This window comes from Equus asinus, chromosome 10 (genome assembly GCF_041296235.1).
Source record: "Equus asinus isolate D_3611 breed Donkey chromosome 10, EquAss-T2T_v2, whole genome shotgun sequence".
NCBI classification, from domain to species: Eukaryota; Metazoa; Chordata; class Mammalia; order Perissodactyla; family Equidae; genus Equus; species Equus asinus.
The window spans coordinates 9,507,700-9,523,924 of NC_091799.1; the positions used below are offsets into that span (position 1 = coordinate 9,507,700).

Sequence of the window (16,225 nt, forward strand, 5' to 3'; positions counted from 1 at the left end):
ACCTGCCCCTGACAGCCTTGCGGAGCACTCCTGGGGCCTCCTCCACACAAGCAGCAGCCTCGTCCCCCAGGGTCCTACACCCCACAGGCTGGCCCTAACCAGTACTTAGTCCTCTGCAGGCTCTGCTCTCCAATTCTACTGCCCTGTCCTAATTCAGGCCCCACTGTGGCATGTCCACCACCCATCCTGCCACCTAAGTTAATCTTCCCCTACTCGGGGTGATCCCCTCCTCTTCCCCTCTCAGCTAGCCTTCAAGGAAAACAGTCACTTTGGAGTTAATAGCTCGGGTTCTAGAGGCCAATAGCCAAGGTTTTTCATTCTTTTTTGTTTAATTGAGTTGAAATTCACTTAACATACAATTAACCATTTTGAAGAGTACAATTCAGTGGCATTTGGTGTATTCACAACATTGTGCAACCACCACTTCTCTAGTCTCAAAACGTCTCATCATCCCAGAAGAACACCTTGTACCATTAAGTAACCAATCCCTATTCCTTCATTCTCCCACTCCCTGGCAACTACCAATTTCCCTTCTGTAGCTATACATTGGTCTATTTTGGACGTTTCATATAAAAAGAATCATACAATATTTGACCTTTTGTGTCTGGCTTCTTTTACCTACTGTGATGTTTTTGAGGTTCATCCATATTGGAGTGTGAGTCAGAACTTCATGCCTTTTCACAGCTGGATAATATTCCATTGTAAGTATATAACACAATTTGTTATCCATTCATCCATTGATAGGCGTGGGAGTTGTTTCCATCTGTTGGTTATCATGATTAATGCTGCTACAAACATTCATGTACAAGTTTCTGTGTGGATATATCTTTTCACTTCTCTTGGGTATATACCTAGGAATGGAATTGCTGGGTCATATGCTAATTCTATGCTTAATTTTTTTAGGAATCACTAAACTGTTTTCCACAGAAGCTGCTGCATTTTACATTTCCACCAGCAGTGTACAAGAGCTCCTATTTCTCTATGTCCTTGCCAACACTTGTTCTTTTCCGTTTTTTAAAAAAATTATTATAGCCATCCTAGTGAGTGTGAAATGGCATCTCATTGTGGCTTTGATTTGCATTTCCTTAAAGATCAAAGATGTTGAAAATCTTCATGTGCTTGTTGGCCATTTGTATATCTTCTTTGGAAAAATATTTATTCTGATTTTTTGTTCATTTTTTGTATAGTTGTTTATCTTTTTGTTGTTGAGTTGTAAGAGCTTTTATATATTTTGGATATTAACCCCTTATAAAGTATGTGGCATGTAAATATTTTCTCCCATTCCTTAGATTATATTTTCACATTTTTATAATGTCCTTTGATGCACAAAAGTTTTTAATTTTGAGTAGTCCAAATTATCTATTTTTTCTTTTGTCGCTCATGATTGCCGTGTCAAATTCAACTTGGGAAATTTCAGTTGTATAATATAGTGTTATCAATTCTAGTCACCATGTTTTACATTAGATCCTCAGACTTTATTCATCTTAGTGCTGGAAGTCTGTATTGTTTTACAAACCTCTCCCTATTTCCCCCGCTCCCCAGCCCCTGGCAACAACTTTCCTACTGTTTCTATGAGTTTGACTTTTTTTTTTTTTTTTGTATAGAATCCTTCAGTGACACCATGCAATGTTTGTCTCTCTGTCTGACTTATTTCACTCAGCATAATGCCCTCAAGGTCCATCCATGTTGTTTCAAGTGGCAGGATTCTTCTTTTTTATGGCTGAATAATATTCCTCTGTGTGTGTGTCCGTGTGTGTGTGTACATTACATCTTCTTTATCCATTCTTCTGTTGATGGACATGTAGGTTGTTTCCACATCTTGGCTACTGTGAACAATGCTGCAATGAACATGGGAGTGCAGATATCTCTTCAACATCCTTTTTTCATTTCCTTTAGATATATACCCAGAAGTGAGATTGCTGGATTATATGATAGCTCTATTTTTAATTTTTTGAGGAATCTAAATATTGTTTTCCATAGTGGCTGCACCAATTTACATTCTTACCAACAGTGAACAAGGGTTCCCTTTTCTCAACATCTTTGCCAATATTTACTATCTCTTGTCTTTTTCATGACATGTATATTCATAAGGGATATTGGTCTGTAGTTTTCTTTTCTTGTGACATCTTTGTCTGGCTTTGGTATCAAAGTAGTGCTGGCATCATAGAATGTGATAGGAAGTGTTCTCTCCTCTCTTTTTTGGAAGACTTTGAGTAGGATTGAGTTAATTCTTTATTTTTTTTTTTCCTTTTTCTCCCCAAAGCCCCCCGGTACATAGTTATATATTCTTCACTGTGGGTCCTTCTAGTTGTGGCACGTGGGACGCTGCCTTAGCGTGGTTTGATGAGCAGTGCCATGTCCGCGCCCAGGATTCGAGCCAACAAAACACTGGGCCGCCTGCAGCGGAGCGCGCAAACTTAACCACTCGGCCACGGGGCCAACCCCTTAATTCTTTATTTTTAATACCATTTTTTTATTGTGGAAAAATATACAAAGCAAAAAACTTACCAACTTAACCATTTTTACGTGTATAGATCAGTGGCATTAAGTACATTCACATTGTTGTGAAATTATCACCATCATCCATCTACAGAACTTTTTTCATCTTCCCAAACTGAAACTCCACACCCATTAAAGAGTAACTCCCCATTCTCCTACCCCCATCCCTACTACTTTCTGTCTCTCTGAATTTGACTACTCTAGGTATGTCATATAAGAGAATTACACACTATTTTTATTTTTGTGACTGGTTTATTTCACTTAGAGTAATGTCTTCAAGGTCCATTCATATTGTAGCATGTATCAGAATTGTCTTCCTTTTTATCACTGAATAACATTCCCTTGTATGCATCTCACATTTTATTCATCCATTCATCTATTGATGGACACTTTGGTTGCTTTTACCTTTTGGCTATTGTGAATAATGCTGCTATGAACATGTGTGTACAAATATTTATTTGAGTCCCTGCTTTCAGGTCTTTTGGGTATAGATCCAGAAGTGGAATTGTTGAAGTGGATCATATCCTAATTCTATTTTTAATTTTTGAGGAACTTCCATACTGTTTTCTATAGTGGCTGCACCATTTTACATCCCCACCAGCAGTGCACAAAGGTTCCAATTTCTCCACATCCTTGCAAACATTTATTTTCTGTTTTCTTTTGCTTTTATTTTTGTTTTTTCTAACAGTAATTCTACTGAGTATGAAGTGGTATCTCATTGGGGTTTTGATTTGCATTTCCCTAATGATTAGTGAGGTTGAGCATCTTTTCATATGCTTATTGACAGTTGTGCATTTTCCTTAGACAAATGTCTATTTAAGTCCTTTGCCCATTTTTATCCAGTTGTATGCCTTTTTGCTACTGCGTTGTAAGAGTTGTTTATATATTTTGAATATTAACCCCTTACAATATATATGATTTGCAAACATCTTCTCTCATTCCCTGGGTTGCCTTTTCACTTTGTTAATAGTGTCCTCTGATGCATAAAAGTCTTTAATTTTGAGTAATCCAATTTATTTTTTCTTCTGTTGCTTATGATTTTGGTGTCAAATCTAAGAATCCTTTGCCAAATCTGAGGTCACGAAGATTTGCCCTCTATGTTTTTGTCTAGGAGTTTCATAGTTTTAGCTCTTATATTTAGGTCTTGATCAGTTGTGGGCTTTAATTTTTTTATATGGTGTAAGCTAAGGGTACAACTTCATTCTTTTGCATGTAGATATGCAGTTTTACTATCACCATTAGTTGAAATTCCACATTTCTTCATTAAATGTTCTTGTCAGCCTTATCAAAAATCTTTTGACTATACATGTGAGGGTTTATTTCTAGGTTGTGTATTCTAGTCCATCAGTCTATATGTTTGTCTTTACGCCAGTACTATATTGTTTTTATTCCTGAGGATTTGAAGTAAAATTTGAAATTAGAAAGTGTAAGACCTCCAACTTTGTTCTTCTTCAAGATTTTTTTGGCTATTTGTGGACTCTTGAGATTCCATATGAATTTTGAATGGATTTTTCTATTTCAGTAAAAAAAATGAAAACCACTGATTTTGATAAGGATTGCATTGAATCATAGGTTACTTGGGATAGTATTGACATATTAACAATATTAAATCTTCCAATCCATGGGTATGGGATGTCTCTCCATTTAATTGGGTCTTCTTTAACGTCTTTCAGTAACATTTTGTAGTTTTCCGTGTACAAGTCTTTCACCTCCTTGGTTAAGTTTATCCCTAAGTGTTTTATTCTTTTTCATGTTATTATAAATGGAATTGTTTTCTTAATTTCCTTTTCAGATTGTTCATTGTTAACGTATAGAATGCAACTGATTTTTGTGTGCCAATTTTGTATCCAGTAACTTTGCTGAATTCATTCAATAGTTCTAACATGTTTTTTGTGGAACATTTAGAATTTTCTACACATAAGATCATGTCATCTGCAAAAAGAGATAATTATACTTCTTCCCTTCTAATTTGGATGCCGATTTCTTTTTCTTGACTTATGGCTTTGGCTAGGACTTCTAGTACTATAGTGAATAGAAGTGGCAGAGGCAGGCATCCCCACCTTGTTCCTGATCTTAGGAGAAAATCTTTCAGTTTTTCATCTTTGAGAATGACATTAGCTGTAAGTTTTTCATATGTGACCTTTATTAGGTTGAGGTAGTTTCCTTCTATTTCTAGTTTGTTGAGTGTTTTTATCAAGAAGGACAGTTGAATTTTTTCAAATACATTTTCCTACATCAATTGAGATGATCATGTTGGTCTTTTTCCTTTCATTCTGTTAATGTGGTGTATTACATTGATTTTCACACATTGAACCATTCTTGCGTTCCAGGAATGAATGCCACTTGGTCCTGGGATATGATTCTTTTAACATGCTGTTAAATTTGGATTGCTAGTATTTTGTTGAGGATCTTTGCATCAGTATTCATGGGGGTACTGATAGGCAGTATTCTTTTTTAGTACTGTCTTTGTCTGGTTTTGGTATCAAGGTAATGCTGGCCTCATAGAATGAAAGTATTGGAAGTATTCTCTCCTCTTCAATTTTTTGGAAGAGTTTGAAGAAGATTGATGTTAATTCTTCTTTAAATATTTGGTAGAATTCACCAGTGAAGGCATCTGGTCCTGAACTTCAATTTGTTGGAAGTTTTTGATGACTGATTCAAACTCCTTACTTGCTATGGGTCTATTTGGATTTTCTATTCCTTCTTGCATCAGTTATGGTAATTAGTATCTTTCTAGGAATTCGTCCATTTCAGCATCTTGGGTTCTAAACAGAGGCCAACCAAGATATTTGACATCTCTAAGCAGCCATTTCTTCACTGTGATGATAATCATACCAATCGTAGTCATGGGATCTGCACAGTACCTGATTCAATACTTGTAAGCAGGTTGTCACCACTCTCATTTCCTGTTATTCTGTCAATGCCCCCTACTCCAATCAAGGTGACTGAATCCCAACCTAACCTCGTCCTGACACCCATCCCCAAATCACAATTCCATTTTTCTCACTGTCACTTCTCTGTCAGACCAGACCTAAGTGCTTCATAGCATGAGGTACCCAACAGAATCACATCTGACAGATAGGTGCTGGCAGGGCTGCACTTCCAGCCCACAACCCTTCTCTGCTTCAGTCAAAAAAACGGCACCAGAGTCAGCCAAGAGCTGTGAGGGAGGTCCATGGAAACAAGACACAAAGGACAGTGTCCATCAAATACCCACGTTTCTGCAGAAGAGTGACAGCTAAACCCACTCCTGGGTTTAGCTGAGGGATTCCTCAGCTCATCCTGGACATATCCAGGGAGTGTTGGCCCTGTGGTATCATGAATGTGGCTTTCTGTGGAATCTCATCTCTGCAGCCAGGAGCATGGCAAAGCCAGGATGGTGGGCTCAATTTCACACTCATGGGTAGCCTGATTCTTGCAGCACCAGGTGAACTGCATAGAGAACCAATGCCCCCACTACCTACAGGACAGTGACTCTCCAGAAAAATCTTCCCTCCCCAGTCCCACAAGGGGTCTTCTGAGGAATCACGGGATGACCCCAACATGCAAATCCTCTCCTTGGTTTCTTGTAGTTTTCATTGTATAAATCTTTCACTTCCTTGGTTAAACTTATCCCAAGGTATTTTATTCTTTTTGTTGCGATTGTGAATGGGATTGAGTTCTTGAGTTCTTTTTCTGTTAGTTTGTTGCTAGTGTATAGAAATGCTACTGATTTATGTATGTTGATTTTATACCCTGCAACTTTGCTGTAGCTGTTGATTGTTTCTAATAGTTTTCCTATGGATTCTTTGGGGTTTTCTATATATAAGATCATGTCGTCTGCAAACAGCGAGAGTTTTACTTCTTCATTGCCTATTTGGAGTCCTTTTATTTCTTTTTCCTGCCGAATTGCTCTGGCCAACACCCCCCAGTACTATGTTGAATAGGAGTGGTGAAAGTGGACACCCTTGTCTTGTTCCTGTTCTCAGAGGGATGGCTTTCAGTTTTTGTCCATTGAGTATGATGTTGGCTGTGGGTTTGTCATATATGGCCTTGATTATGTTGAGGTACTTTCTCCTTGGTTTCTGACAAATAGTGAAACACAATTCCATAGATTTTTCTGTATTTCTCAATCAACATGCAAGCTCATCTGTCTTACATGCACACCTTTCCCAACCACCTCAACCTTCTACTGCATCCTCCAACACTCACAGTCCACCATTAACAGAAATCCTTCTATTTTCTTCTTACCTGAATATTCTCCATTTCTTCTCGCTCTAGCTGAAACATGGACGTCCCCCCTCCATCCTCTTAAAAAAATAAAGTCCCTGCTCTTTAATGCTCATGATCTACTAATCTTCTCCCCTTCCTTCATGGAAAATCTAGTGCCTGGCTTGCTGGTTTTGTCTCCACTTCTACTCTTATCATCATTCTTGTTCCTGTTAATATCCACTGAGATGAGCCAACTATTGCCTGGCCTCTCTGTTCCTTGACCTTCCCCCCGACTCTCCCCCATCATCTCAGCTCCTTATTCCTAGAACTATGTTACACTTGCTCATTACCAATGACTACCAATAAACATTACCATTACCACCTTCAAAGCCTTAACTTTAGATGTCCCACTCTCTGTTCACCTTTCCTCCTGGCTCACTTCCTCCAATACTTGTATCCCAAGACTTCTTTATCCATCTGAGGACCTCCAATCCCGTGGCCTCCTGCTCCTCCTCCCTCCTGCCCTCACCTCCTTCTGTCCCAAGCTTTGATCCCACATCCAACAGTAACATCACACACACACTTCTCTACCTCCTTAAACTTGTCTGGGAAAGCCCAAATCTGGGTAACACACTTCTCTATCCATGGTGCCAAGTCATGAACGTGGCTAGATAAAAGCACAAACTGTGCTGGCTGGTCCTGCTTGAAAGTTATGACCATAAATCTGAAGTATTTGCTCAGCACTTCCCACTGTTCAGAGGGGCTGTCTGCTCTTGCTGTGTTCTTTATGTCTCATTATCTCTTGAACCTGCTGCAATAAGGCTTTGGTCCCATCATGCCAAAGAAACTGTTCTTACGAAGGTCACCAATGGCCTCTGCCTTTCCACATCCAGTGAACAATTCTCAGTCATCATCTTACTCTACCTCCCAACATGATTTCACATGATTGATTATTCCTTCCCTCTTGAGATGCTTTCTTCCCTTGGCTTTTGGGGGCACTGCCCTCTCTTAGTTCTCCACTTGCCTCACTGACTGCTCCTTCTCAACTTCTGGATCCAATGCTCCTTTTTGTCTCCTAAATAGCCCCAGGGCTGAGTCTTCATCGGTCTTCTCAAATCACACTCTCCCTAGGTCAGTGCTCCTCAAAGTTTAGCACACACAGAATCACCTGGGGAGCTTGTTAAAACTCAGATTCCTGGGTCCCTCTCCCAGAGATTCTGACACAGTGAGTCTGGGGAGGGCCCAGGAATCTGCATTTATAAGTGCTCAGGTGATGCTTAAGCCATGGGTCTCTGGACCATACTTTGTGTAGCAGCGACCTAGAGAACACCATCCAGCCCTATAAATATACCAAACACTAGTGATAACTACTTTACATATCCAACCCATAGAACTACTAGGCACCACTGTTCCCTCCCTCCCTAAGCCCACGCATGTAGCTCCCCAGTCTTCCCATGTCAGGGGGAAAACCAATCACTCCAACACCCCAACAGACCCTAGGGCGCAGCTTTCTTTCCCATTCTCTCATGCCCATGTTCAATCATCAACCACATCAGCTCCACCTTTAAAATGCAGCCCAATTCCACCCAGCTCCTCTCACTCCCCAGCTTCTCCAGGCCATTGTCACCTTCAAGTCCTGCTCACTCCATAGCCTCTCCTGACCAGAAGCCAGAGTGAAGTTTTAAAACATCAAGCAGATCATGTCTCATCCCTGTTCAAAGTCTCCCAAAGGCTTCTGCTGACTTCAAATAAAATCAACACTCCTGGGACCCAGCCCCCCAGCCTCCCCACCCTGATCCCATTAGCTTCCTATGGCCCCTCTGCCCTAGGCATGCTGGTCGCAGTGCTGCCTCCTTATATCCCATCGCCAGGGTGGAAGTCCTTCTAGAAGATGGAAACTAAGGGATGACTGCCCCATGGAAACTTAAAACCCTTTCCACAGAAGTAAGGCCAGGCCCACAGGAGTTCATTACCCAGTGGGTCCTTTTAGGATTATGAGGTCATCATCTCTGGGGAAACAAGGGCCATCAACATGGAATCAGCTTGTAATGTGACATGAATCAAAATCAAGGATCAACAAGTGACGTGGAGGGACCCGAGATAGACTGAGACAGGCAGACACAGGCTCTGGGATAGGCACAGTGGCCAGGACTTACCAGAAAGGAGCAAAGGAAGATGAAGGAGACGAAGTAAAAATAGGCAAAGTCGCTCCCACACTCACTGGCATTGGCATGCTCATCACAGGCCTGGTTGCTGAGGCAAGACAGCATGATCTCATGCCAGGCCTCCCCGGTGGCACTCCTGAGAAGAAGGGCAGAGCTATGAGGCCCACGAAGGAAGGCCCAGGAGAGGCCTGGGGAGGAATTGGGGGAGCCTGAGCACTCAGGAGAGCTGTGTCAAGTGTACCCCTCCCCGCAGAGAACCTCACTCATATAAGGTCTGGGAACAGATGGTTGCTTCTTAAAAAGAACCCTCTGGAATTAGATTTTCAAATTGATCATTAATTGGGAAAGCACTAGTTGGTAAAAATAATCCGGTGAACCAGAAGTCGGCACCATGGTGAGCACCCCTTTGCGGGCATCTGATGCCTCGAAGCCAAAACACCCCACCTGGACTCCTGATCTCCTCCCCAACACCAGCCATCCAAACACCTTCAAAAAACAGCCACAGCTTACCATTCTCACCACCCCAGGTAAGCAACAATCACCCCCCTGAGTTGCTACAGCAGCTTCCTGATGGATCTTCTCCCTCTACCCTCCCTACCCAGCAGCCCAGCAGGTCCACTAAACAGGTCAGATCAGGTCACTTCTCCTCTCAATGATGCCCTCACTCACTGAAAAAGCCAAAATCCACATGACTGCCCACAGCTTAGTGAGACCTGCTCCTGCTCTTTCCCTGACCTCACCCCCTACTGTGGTCCTTGCTCTACCCAGTCCAGCCACACCAGCCACAACAGTCTCTCAAACACATCAAGGACACTCCCACCCTGAGCAGCCACCCTGGAGGACCCTCCTGCATGGACTTTTGCTCCTGGACACACAGCCAGTACCAGGAGCCAGATGTGCACTAGACTTGCAGGCAGGCCAGAGGCCTGGATCCCCCTCTCTGGTGCACCTGTGTGATCAGCCCTGGGGAGAAGCTGGGCCCACTCCCCACTGACAAAGGCCAGGTGTAGGGGCTTCCTGAAGGGCAGCTGGTTCAGCCGGTGCCAGGCCTGACTGATGAGGGTACTCACATGTAACAGAAAGATCAGGGAGGAAGAGAGGTCTTTGAGACCAAAGGCTTAAAACTAAGGCTGACTTCATAGGCCTGCCTCAAATATTTTGTGGCACAAGGCAGGATTTTAATAAATGAGGAAATAAAAAAGTAACAGCTAAAGTCCAGAGAAATGATGCTATTTGAGAAAAGTGTAAGCCTAAGGATGCTTGTTCACCTGATGCAAAGAACAAGAGTCAGAAAACTCTCCAGGCAGCTCAACAAAGCAGGCTTGGGCTGAGCACACCACCCACTGCGAGAACTGCCACGAGCCCCAGAACTCTCGCACAGGGCAGGCTGTATCAGGCAGGCCTTGCAGCAGCAGATGCATTGGCATAAATGAACGTCAGTGGTGAAACCTCAGGAAGGAGCCCCAAGGCAGGGTCTCTACCATAAATCCCTAAGAAGAGCTCTTTTCTTCCCTCCTAGGGTCATGGTGGTAAGCTTGGCTAAACAAGCGAGACTATGGAGGCAGGGAGACACAATCACGCTCTTCCCTCTGCCACCAAGTTTGTCCTCAAACCAGGATGGCCAGCAGCCCCCATCCACAGAGGGTAGGCCACCCCCAAGAATAGCAGCTGGCCCTGAGCACTCCCTCAGGCACATCTTCACAGGGAGACCTCTGAGCCTGAAACAAGCCCTGTGCCCCTCAAGTTTCCACCCTGGTGTGTGGCTAGGCTGCACCCCAGAACTGAGGGAACAACGGTTCCCATGAGCGACGGTGGCAGGTGGAGTGCACTCAGACCAGCAGTTCCAGCCAGTTGGGTTCCCTGGGTCACTGAGTAGCTACACACTCTGTCAACAGCCCTGCTAGTCCCTGCTCCCACAGATCTCTGCAATCAACAAGGTGAGCAGATGGAAAGCTGGAGGCCAGCACACCAAGAAAGGCCCTGCTAGGCATTGCCTGTCCTCCCTGATGTCTCAGGCTGCAGCCTCACTGGAGGCCTTTGGCTGCTGCCAGACAAGGTGGCAGAGCCCAGCCTGGCCTGGAACTCGCAAGTTGACCTCCCTCAGGTGCTTCCCTTCAGTCTGTCCTGAGGCCCTGGAGCCCTTAGGAAAGGACAAGCAGATGGGAGAAACTGGAAAGGTCCACTGAGGGGCAGCCAGCGTGACCTGGGGCTGGAAGGGGCTGGTCCCAGGGTCGGCACATACCCTCTCCATGCCGAATGAAGTAGCCTCTGAGCCTGGGATGACCTCCCAAACAACACACCTGAACAGCAGCATCAAGGCTTGTAAAAATGTCCGGAAGTTGTTGTGTCGGTTGATGCTGGTGTCATCATCCAGGGCAATATTTCCAAACACCTGGAATGGAAAAGGAGGCTGCAGGGGACACTGCTGGGCCTTCAAGAGCTGAGGCCAGGCAAGACAACGTGTGTGTGCACGCGAGGACCCACAAGGGACAAGATGCTGCCCTTGGCCAGAGGATGCCCACTGGGAGCCACCACTGCTGCTGCCGGGGCCAGAGGGGCCATGCTTCTGGCTCTGGCAGCATCTGTGCATTTCCAGGGTAGAGAAACCTCTTGAAAGCCAAGCACATCACTGTCCCACAGCTCAGCACGTGCTGGCTCCGGCTGAGCCCGTCCAGGGTTGCAAGTCTGCGTGACCAGAAAAATGGGACCCAGCTGTGCTATCTATAAGACAGTAAGCATTTTAAAGTTCATTCTCTCATCAATGATTCCAAAGCAGTAGTTATACTGGTAATAGCTCTGATAGAGCACTTGAAAGTTTCTTTTTTAACTTCTGGACAAATATCATGATGCGCTTTTTATCCATTTTAATTGATTTTTTTCAGGGTTAGAAACGCAAATGAGTCAGTAACTATATTTAGCTTAAAATCTGGAATCCGGCTGAAAAACTTATGAATTATCTATCACATATGCACCGAAAACAAAGATCAGTGACATACATGTTTTTGTATGTCCACAGACCAAAGCAAGGAAAAATATATATTTGTTTTAAATAGCGTTAGATATCAGCAAATTTTAAAGCAAGAGAAATCTGAATCCCTGAAATAGAGTTTAAAATTCAGTTTCCAGCTAACCTTTAAGACATTGGCTCCTCCCACCATAAATTAACATTCGGGTCCATCTCCCAACCCTACTGTTGGAAAGTGGCCAGATGCCAGAGGTTCATAACTGGGACACTGCTTTGTGTCTTTTAAATGCTTTCCCAAATAGCTGACAAAGTGTTCTTTGGCAAAATGAACACAATCTCCATTATGCAAGTAAATTGACAAGTACATGATCTGACACGATTCTGTCGACTTCTTTCTGCAGTGGGACATAATCTCCTGTAAAGGATCTGTCCTTCAGAACTGCTGCCAGACCCACAGAACAACCCACTGCTGCTCTGTGGGCCCTCGGCGCCATGCAGACGTGCTCCAAGGCTCCACCATGGGGGCCCGGCACCCACACATGCCCACTGCACCCCAACACAGACAGTGTAGTTCCAGTCAAGAGCACCTCAGAGGGCAGATCTCCCCTTGTTAGAAGACCCTGGGCAAGAGGCCTCAGTGTCCTCATACATAGAATAGTCTTGCTGAGGATTAAGCTCATAAAGTGCTCAAAACAGTACCTGGCTCATAGAAATGTTTGCTAGGTGTCAGTTTGTCATTACTATGATTTAATGACCATGATCAATGCCCTTTTGCCCCAGGGGACAGGAGCTCCTTGTGCACCACCATCCCCGTGGCCGCACCCACCTGCATGCCAATGATGGCATAGATGAAGAACAGCATGGCGATGAGCAGGCACACGTAGGGCAGGGCCTGTGGAGACACACAGAGGACCCGTCAGCTGCCCCGCAGGGAGTCCTGCCCTGCCGCCCTGCTCAGGCCTCTTCCAGAGAGTGGACAGTGACCAGGTCTCTGGAGCCACACAGACATCAGCCCCGACTCCAAGAAGTGACCACCTCAGGTTCCTCATCTACAAATCGGAGTCATAAAACCCATCTCAGAACATTAACAAGATGCTCTCTGGATGACTTAAAAGGTCTTTCTAAACTACAATAGGGGCCAACAAGCAGATGTGGACTCCGGCCCCTCCCAGCCTTCCAGAGGAGGGGCAGATCTGGTGTGGGGGAGCCACATCCCTCTGCACGACAAAGAGGGTCAGCCAGGCCCCACCTTGAAGGACTGCACGAAGGTCCACAGCAGGATGCGGATGGTGTAGCCCTGGCGGAGCAGCTTGATGAGCCGGGCGGCACGGAAGAGGCGGAGGAAGCTCAGGTTGATGAAGTTGTTCTGCAGGGGCGAAAGGGTGCTCTCTGACCTTTGGAAGTCAGACCCTCATGAGTGCAGGCAGGCTGCTGCCTACCCACCTCTCCTGGGTCACTGTGGTCCCGAGGAAAAGTGGGTAAAGAGAGAGATTAACACAAAAGTCACCACTTCACAGTCTAAGCAGCAATCAGCCACCAGAAAACCTTCCGAAAGTAAAGCTTGTCCTTGCAAGTCACTTCTCATGCAGCACATCAGAGAAACCCCTCACTCTAGGCTCCCCATTCCCAACAGCCAGGGACAGTGGGAAAAGTTCTCCGAAGCAGCTCCCTGCTGCCAGGTGGACCGGGGAGATCACCAGTGGCTGGGCCTCCAACACTGACCGCCTCTCAGGACACAGCCAAGTAGTCCAGGGCAGGGCTGCTTCGCCACTGAGCACCTGGGACAGGACCGCCCCAGGCTCAGTGGCCACGCCCTTTCCCTTCCCCACAAGGCCCGCAAAGCCCCTGCCTGCTTGGGGGCCAGTTGCGGGGCAAACACTTCCTCTGGGGCTGCTCCAGGCACCTGCAGACAAGTCACTGCAGGAGGCATAAGTGTTAGTGGTCCTGCTGCTCACGCCACAGAAGCCACCTTGCAGTCCACAAACAGGTCTCTGCTCCAGGGAACCTGGGAGGTCTGCACTGCTCCCTCATCCAAGGGGTTCAAAACCAAGCACAGAAATAAACCAACAGTCTCTGGACTCCACAGATTACCTGGGAGTGAGGCTCCCACTCTGGCCTGGGGCACCTTGAAGTACTGGCTCATCCCTTTCACGGGGCACGGCTCTGGACAGTGTCCGTGAGTAGATGGGGGTGCTTGTGGACCCAGGCGGTTTCCCACCCTCTGTCTGCTGAGAGACCAGGTGCCCACACGCAGCCTGAGAACAGCTTCCTGCCACTCTGGTATTTTAAAATATGCAAGCAGCTCAGACTTAGACACATCGTGTTGCCAGATTCAGTGGTCAGATAAAGAGAAAAGAGAACACAGATGTTGAATGAGACAGCAGCAGCAGCAGAGCGCATGCAGGAGGCAGCGGGAGCCTGGGCAGAGCCAAGCGCCCTCACTCCAGGGCTGCCCATCTAGTCTTGCCTGGGACCAGGTGTTCAGTGGAGAGATGGGTCTCATTCCTACTTCTGGGGACAATGGCCCCAACCCACGCCTTGTCTACCACTTCCCTGAAGCTTCTCCACGCTCAGGGGCTGGCTTCTTCCCCCTATTGGGAACCAAAGCGGGCTGGGGACTCTGGACTATCTCTGCTAGTGAGGAACTTACAGGCACACTTGAGGATACCTCACAGCAGATGTTGGAGCTGTGGGGGCAGACTAGTTTTAGACAATGCCATGGGGGCAGGCGGCCAAGGAGTGGTCAACTGAGGTCCAGACCAGCAAGAAGGCAGAAGCGGACCCCAGGGAGTGGCCCTGGAGGGTACAAGGGTATGCCCACAGCTCCCTCACCTACCTGCGCTGAGAGCAAGAAACTCAGTAGTAGACAGGACAGCTGAGAAAGGTCACACTTACCATCAGAGCCCGCGGGCCCCAGGAACACTCAGACAGGCCGGTCACCTCAGGAGGATGGGCATGGGGGGTAAAGGGGACTTTCTCGATAGTGCCAGGAAATTCTTTGTACAAGATGATAAAGCAGAGCAAAGGGAGGGGGTTGCCAAGCACCTGGCCTCCTCAGGGGTCTCCACTCTGAAACCACCTGCTCAGGTGGCTCCAGAGGGACCAGGATTGTGATAAAACTGTCAGCACCTGCCCAGCTCAAAGCAATTTGCCCAGGCAGCTGGCACAGACAAGATTCCCTTAAGATATTGGGGGAAAGACAGGCTTCTGGGTAAGAAAGAAGGGACTGCAGACAAACAAGGCAGAGGAAGGCAATGTTTGTCCAGATTACTTAATGCACAAATGAGAAGCTCAGCTAGTCACTTACTACTTTTTGTTGAGACTCAAGTTCCCACCCCTCCTCCTGGGCTTCTTTCTTGGGGCTCCAGTGGGTACTCAGGAGAGAGGTGGGGGTGTCAAAAGACAGACGGCCCTAGAGAGCCGTGGGGACAGATGGTGACGGCAGCCACAGAAGCTTCAAGCACAGCGTGACAGGCTGAGCACGTGTGGCTTAGCCAGGGCGGGAACTGCCAGGCACCACCATGCAGACTGCATGCGGGACAGTAGGGGCAGTGAGCACACGGCAGCCTCCCCATGGCTGTGCACAGTCACCTCTGGCCTCAGCCAACCCCTTGGAAGTGGATACAGTCTGCCCCATCCGCCCAGAGTCCACGGTTTCTGTTGCACTGGGGAACAGTTACATCTACTTCAAAATCAGGCCCTTCTTTCTTGCCACCTACCCCTGAGTCAGGAAAGGCATGTCATCCCACCCTCAATGTGGCAGCTGGTCACTTGAGGGGACACTGGGCCCTAGCTCCTTTGAGCCCAGCTTCCTCATCCACAAGATGGAGTCCTTAGGACATCGTGCCCAGGTGGTGAGGAATCATTGAGAAAGGAAATTTATAAGCGCACTGAGCACCTGAAACACCACCCCACAAAGGTGATCAACTGACCCCAGACCAAGCACATCACAGCCTCTGGTCGGGGTCACAGCAAAGTGAAGGCCTCCCCCTCAGACCAGTGCACGCTGCCGAGGGCCACACAGCATGCTGAGGCGAGGCCCAGCAGGGTACAGAGCAAACTGCTCTCCTGCCCAGCCTTCATTCTCAAGGGGACTGACGAGGAAAGAAAGAAAAGAAACCTATGCACATACCACATACACATACACAGCATGTTAGGGGGAAACGTGTGCTATGAAGAAAGGGAAGGCACGGAAGGGTGGACTGAGCAGAGGCCTGAGTGACATGAGTAGGAGGCTGTGCAGAAGATGCCGCCTGGTACTCCTGCAGCATCAAATGGCATTTTCTCAAAACTCAAGCTTTTCTGCTCCAATTGTGGGACATTAATCTCAAATGTTCACTTTCTCTAACAGGAATCTCAAATATTTGCTACTTTATATGAGTCTCTAGTCATAGCCTCAGTTTAG

At 46.3% G+C, this 16,225-nt stretch overlaps 1 protein-coding gene across 9 annotated transcripts in view; it reads right to left on the minus strand.

The window, feature by feature from the left end:
* Positions 1 to 16,225, minus strand: part of CACNA1B (calcium voltage-gated channel subunit alpha1 B) — a 198,276-nt gene that overhangs the window by 25,422 nt on the left and 156,629 nt on the right. For all 9 annotated transcript variants that reach the window (XM_070518200.1, XM_070518198.1, XM_044778229.2 and 6 more), the window contains 4 exons: positions 13,070 to 13,186; positions 12,647 to 12,712; positions 11,156 to 11,247; positions 8,847 to 8,991 (listed from right to left, as the gene is read on the minus strand). In XM_070518200.1, coding sequence (XP_070374301.1) covers positions 8,847 to 8,991; positions 11,156 to 11,247; positions 12,647 to 12,712; positions 13,070 to 13,186 — 420 coding nt within the window. The remainder of the gene's footprint in view (positions 1 to 8,846; positions 8,992 to 11,155; positions 11,248 to 12,646; positions 12,713 to 13,069; positions 13,187 to 16,225) is intronic.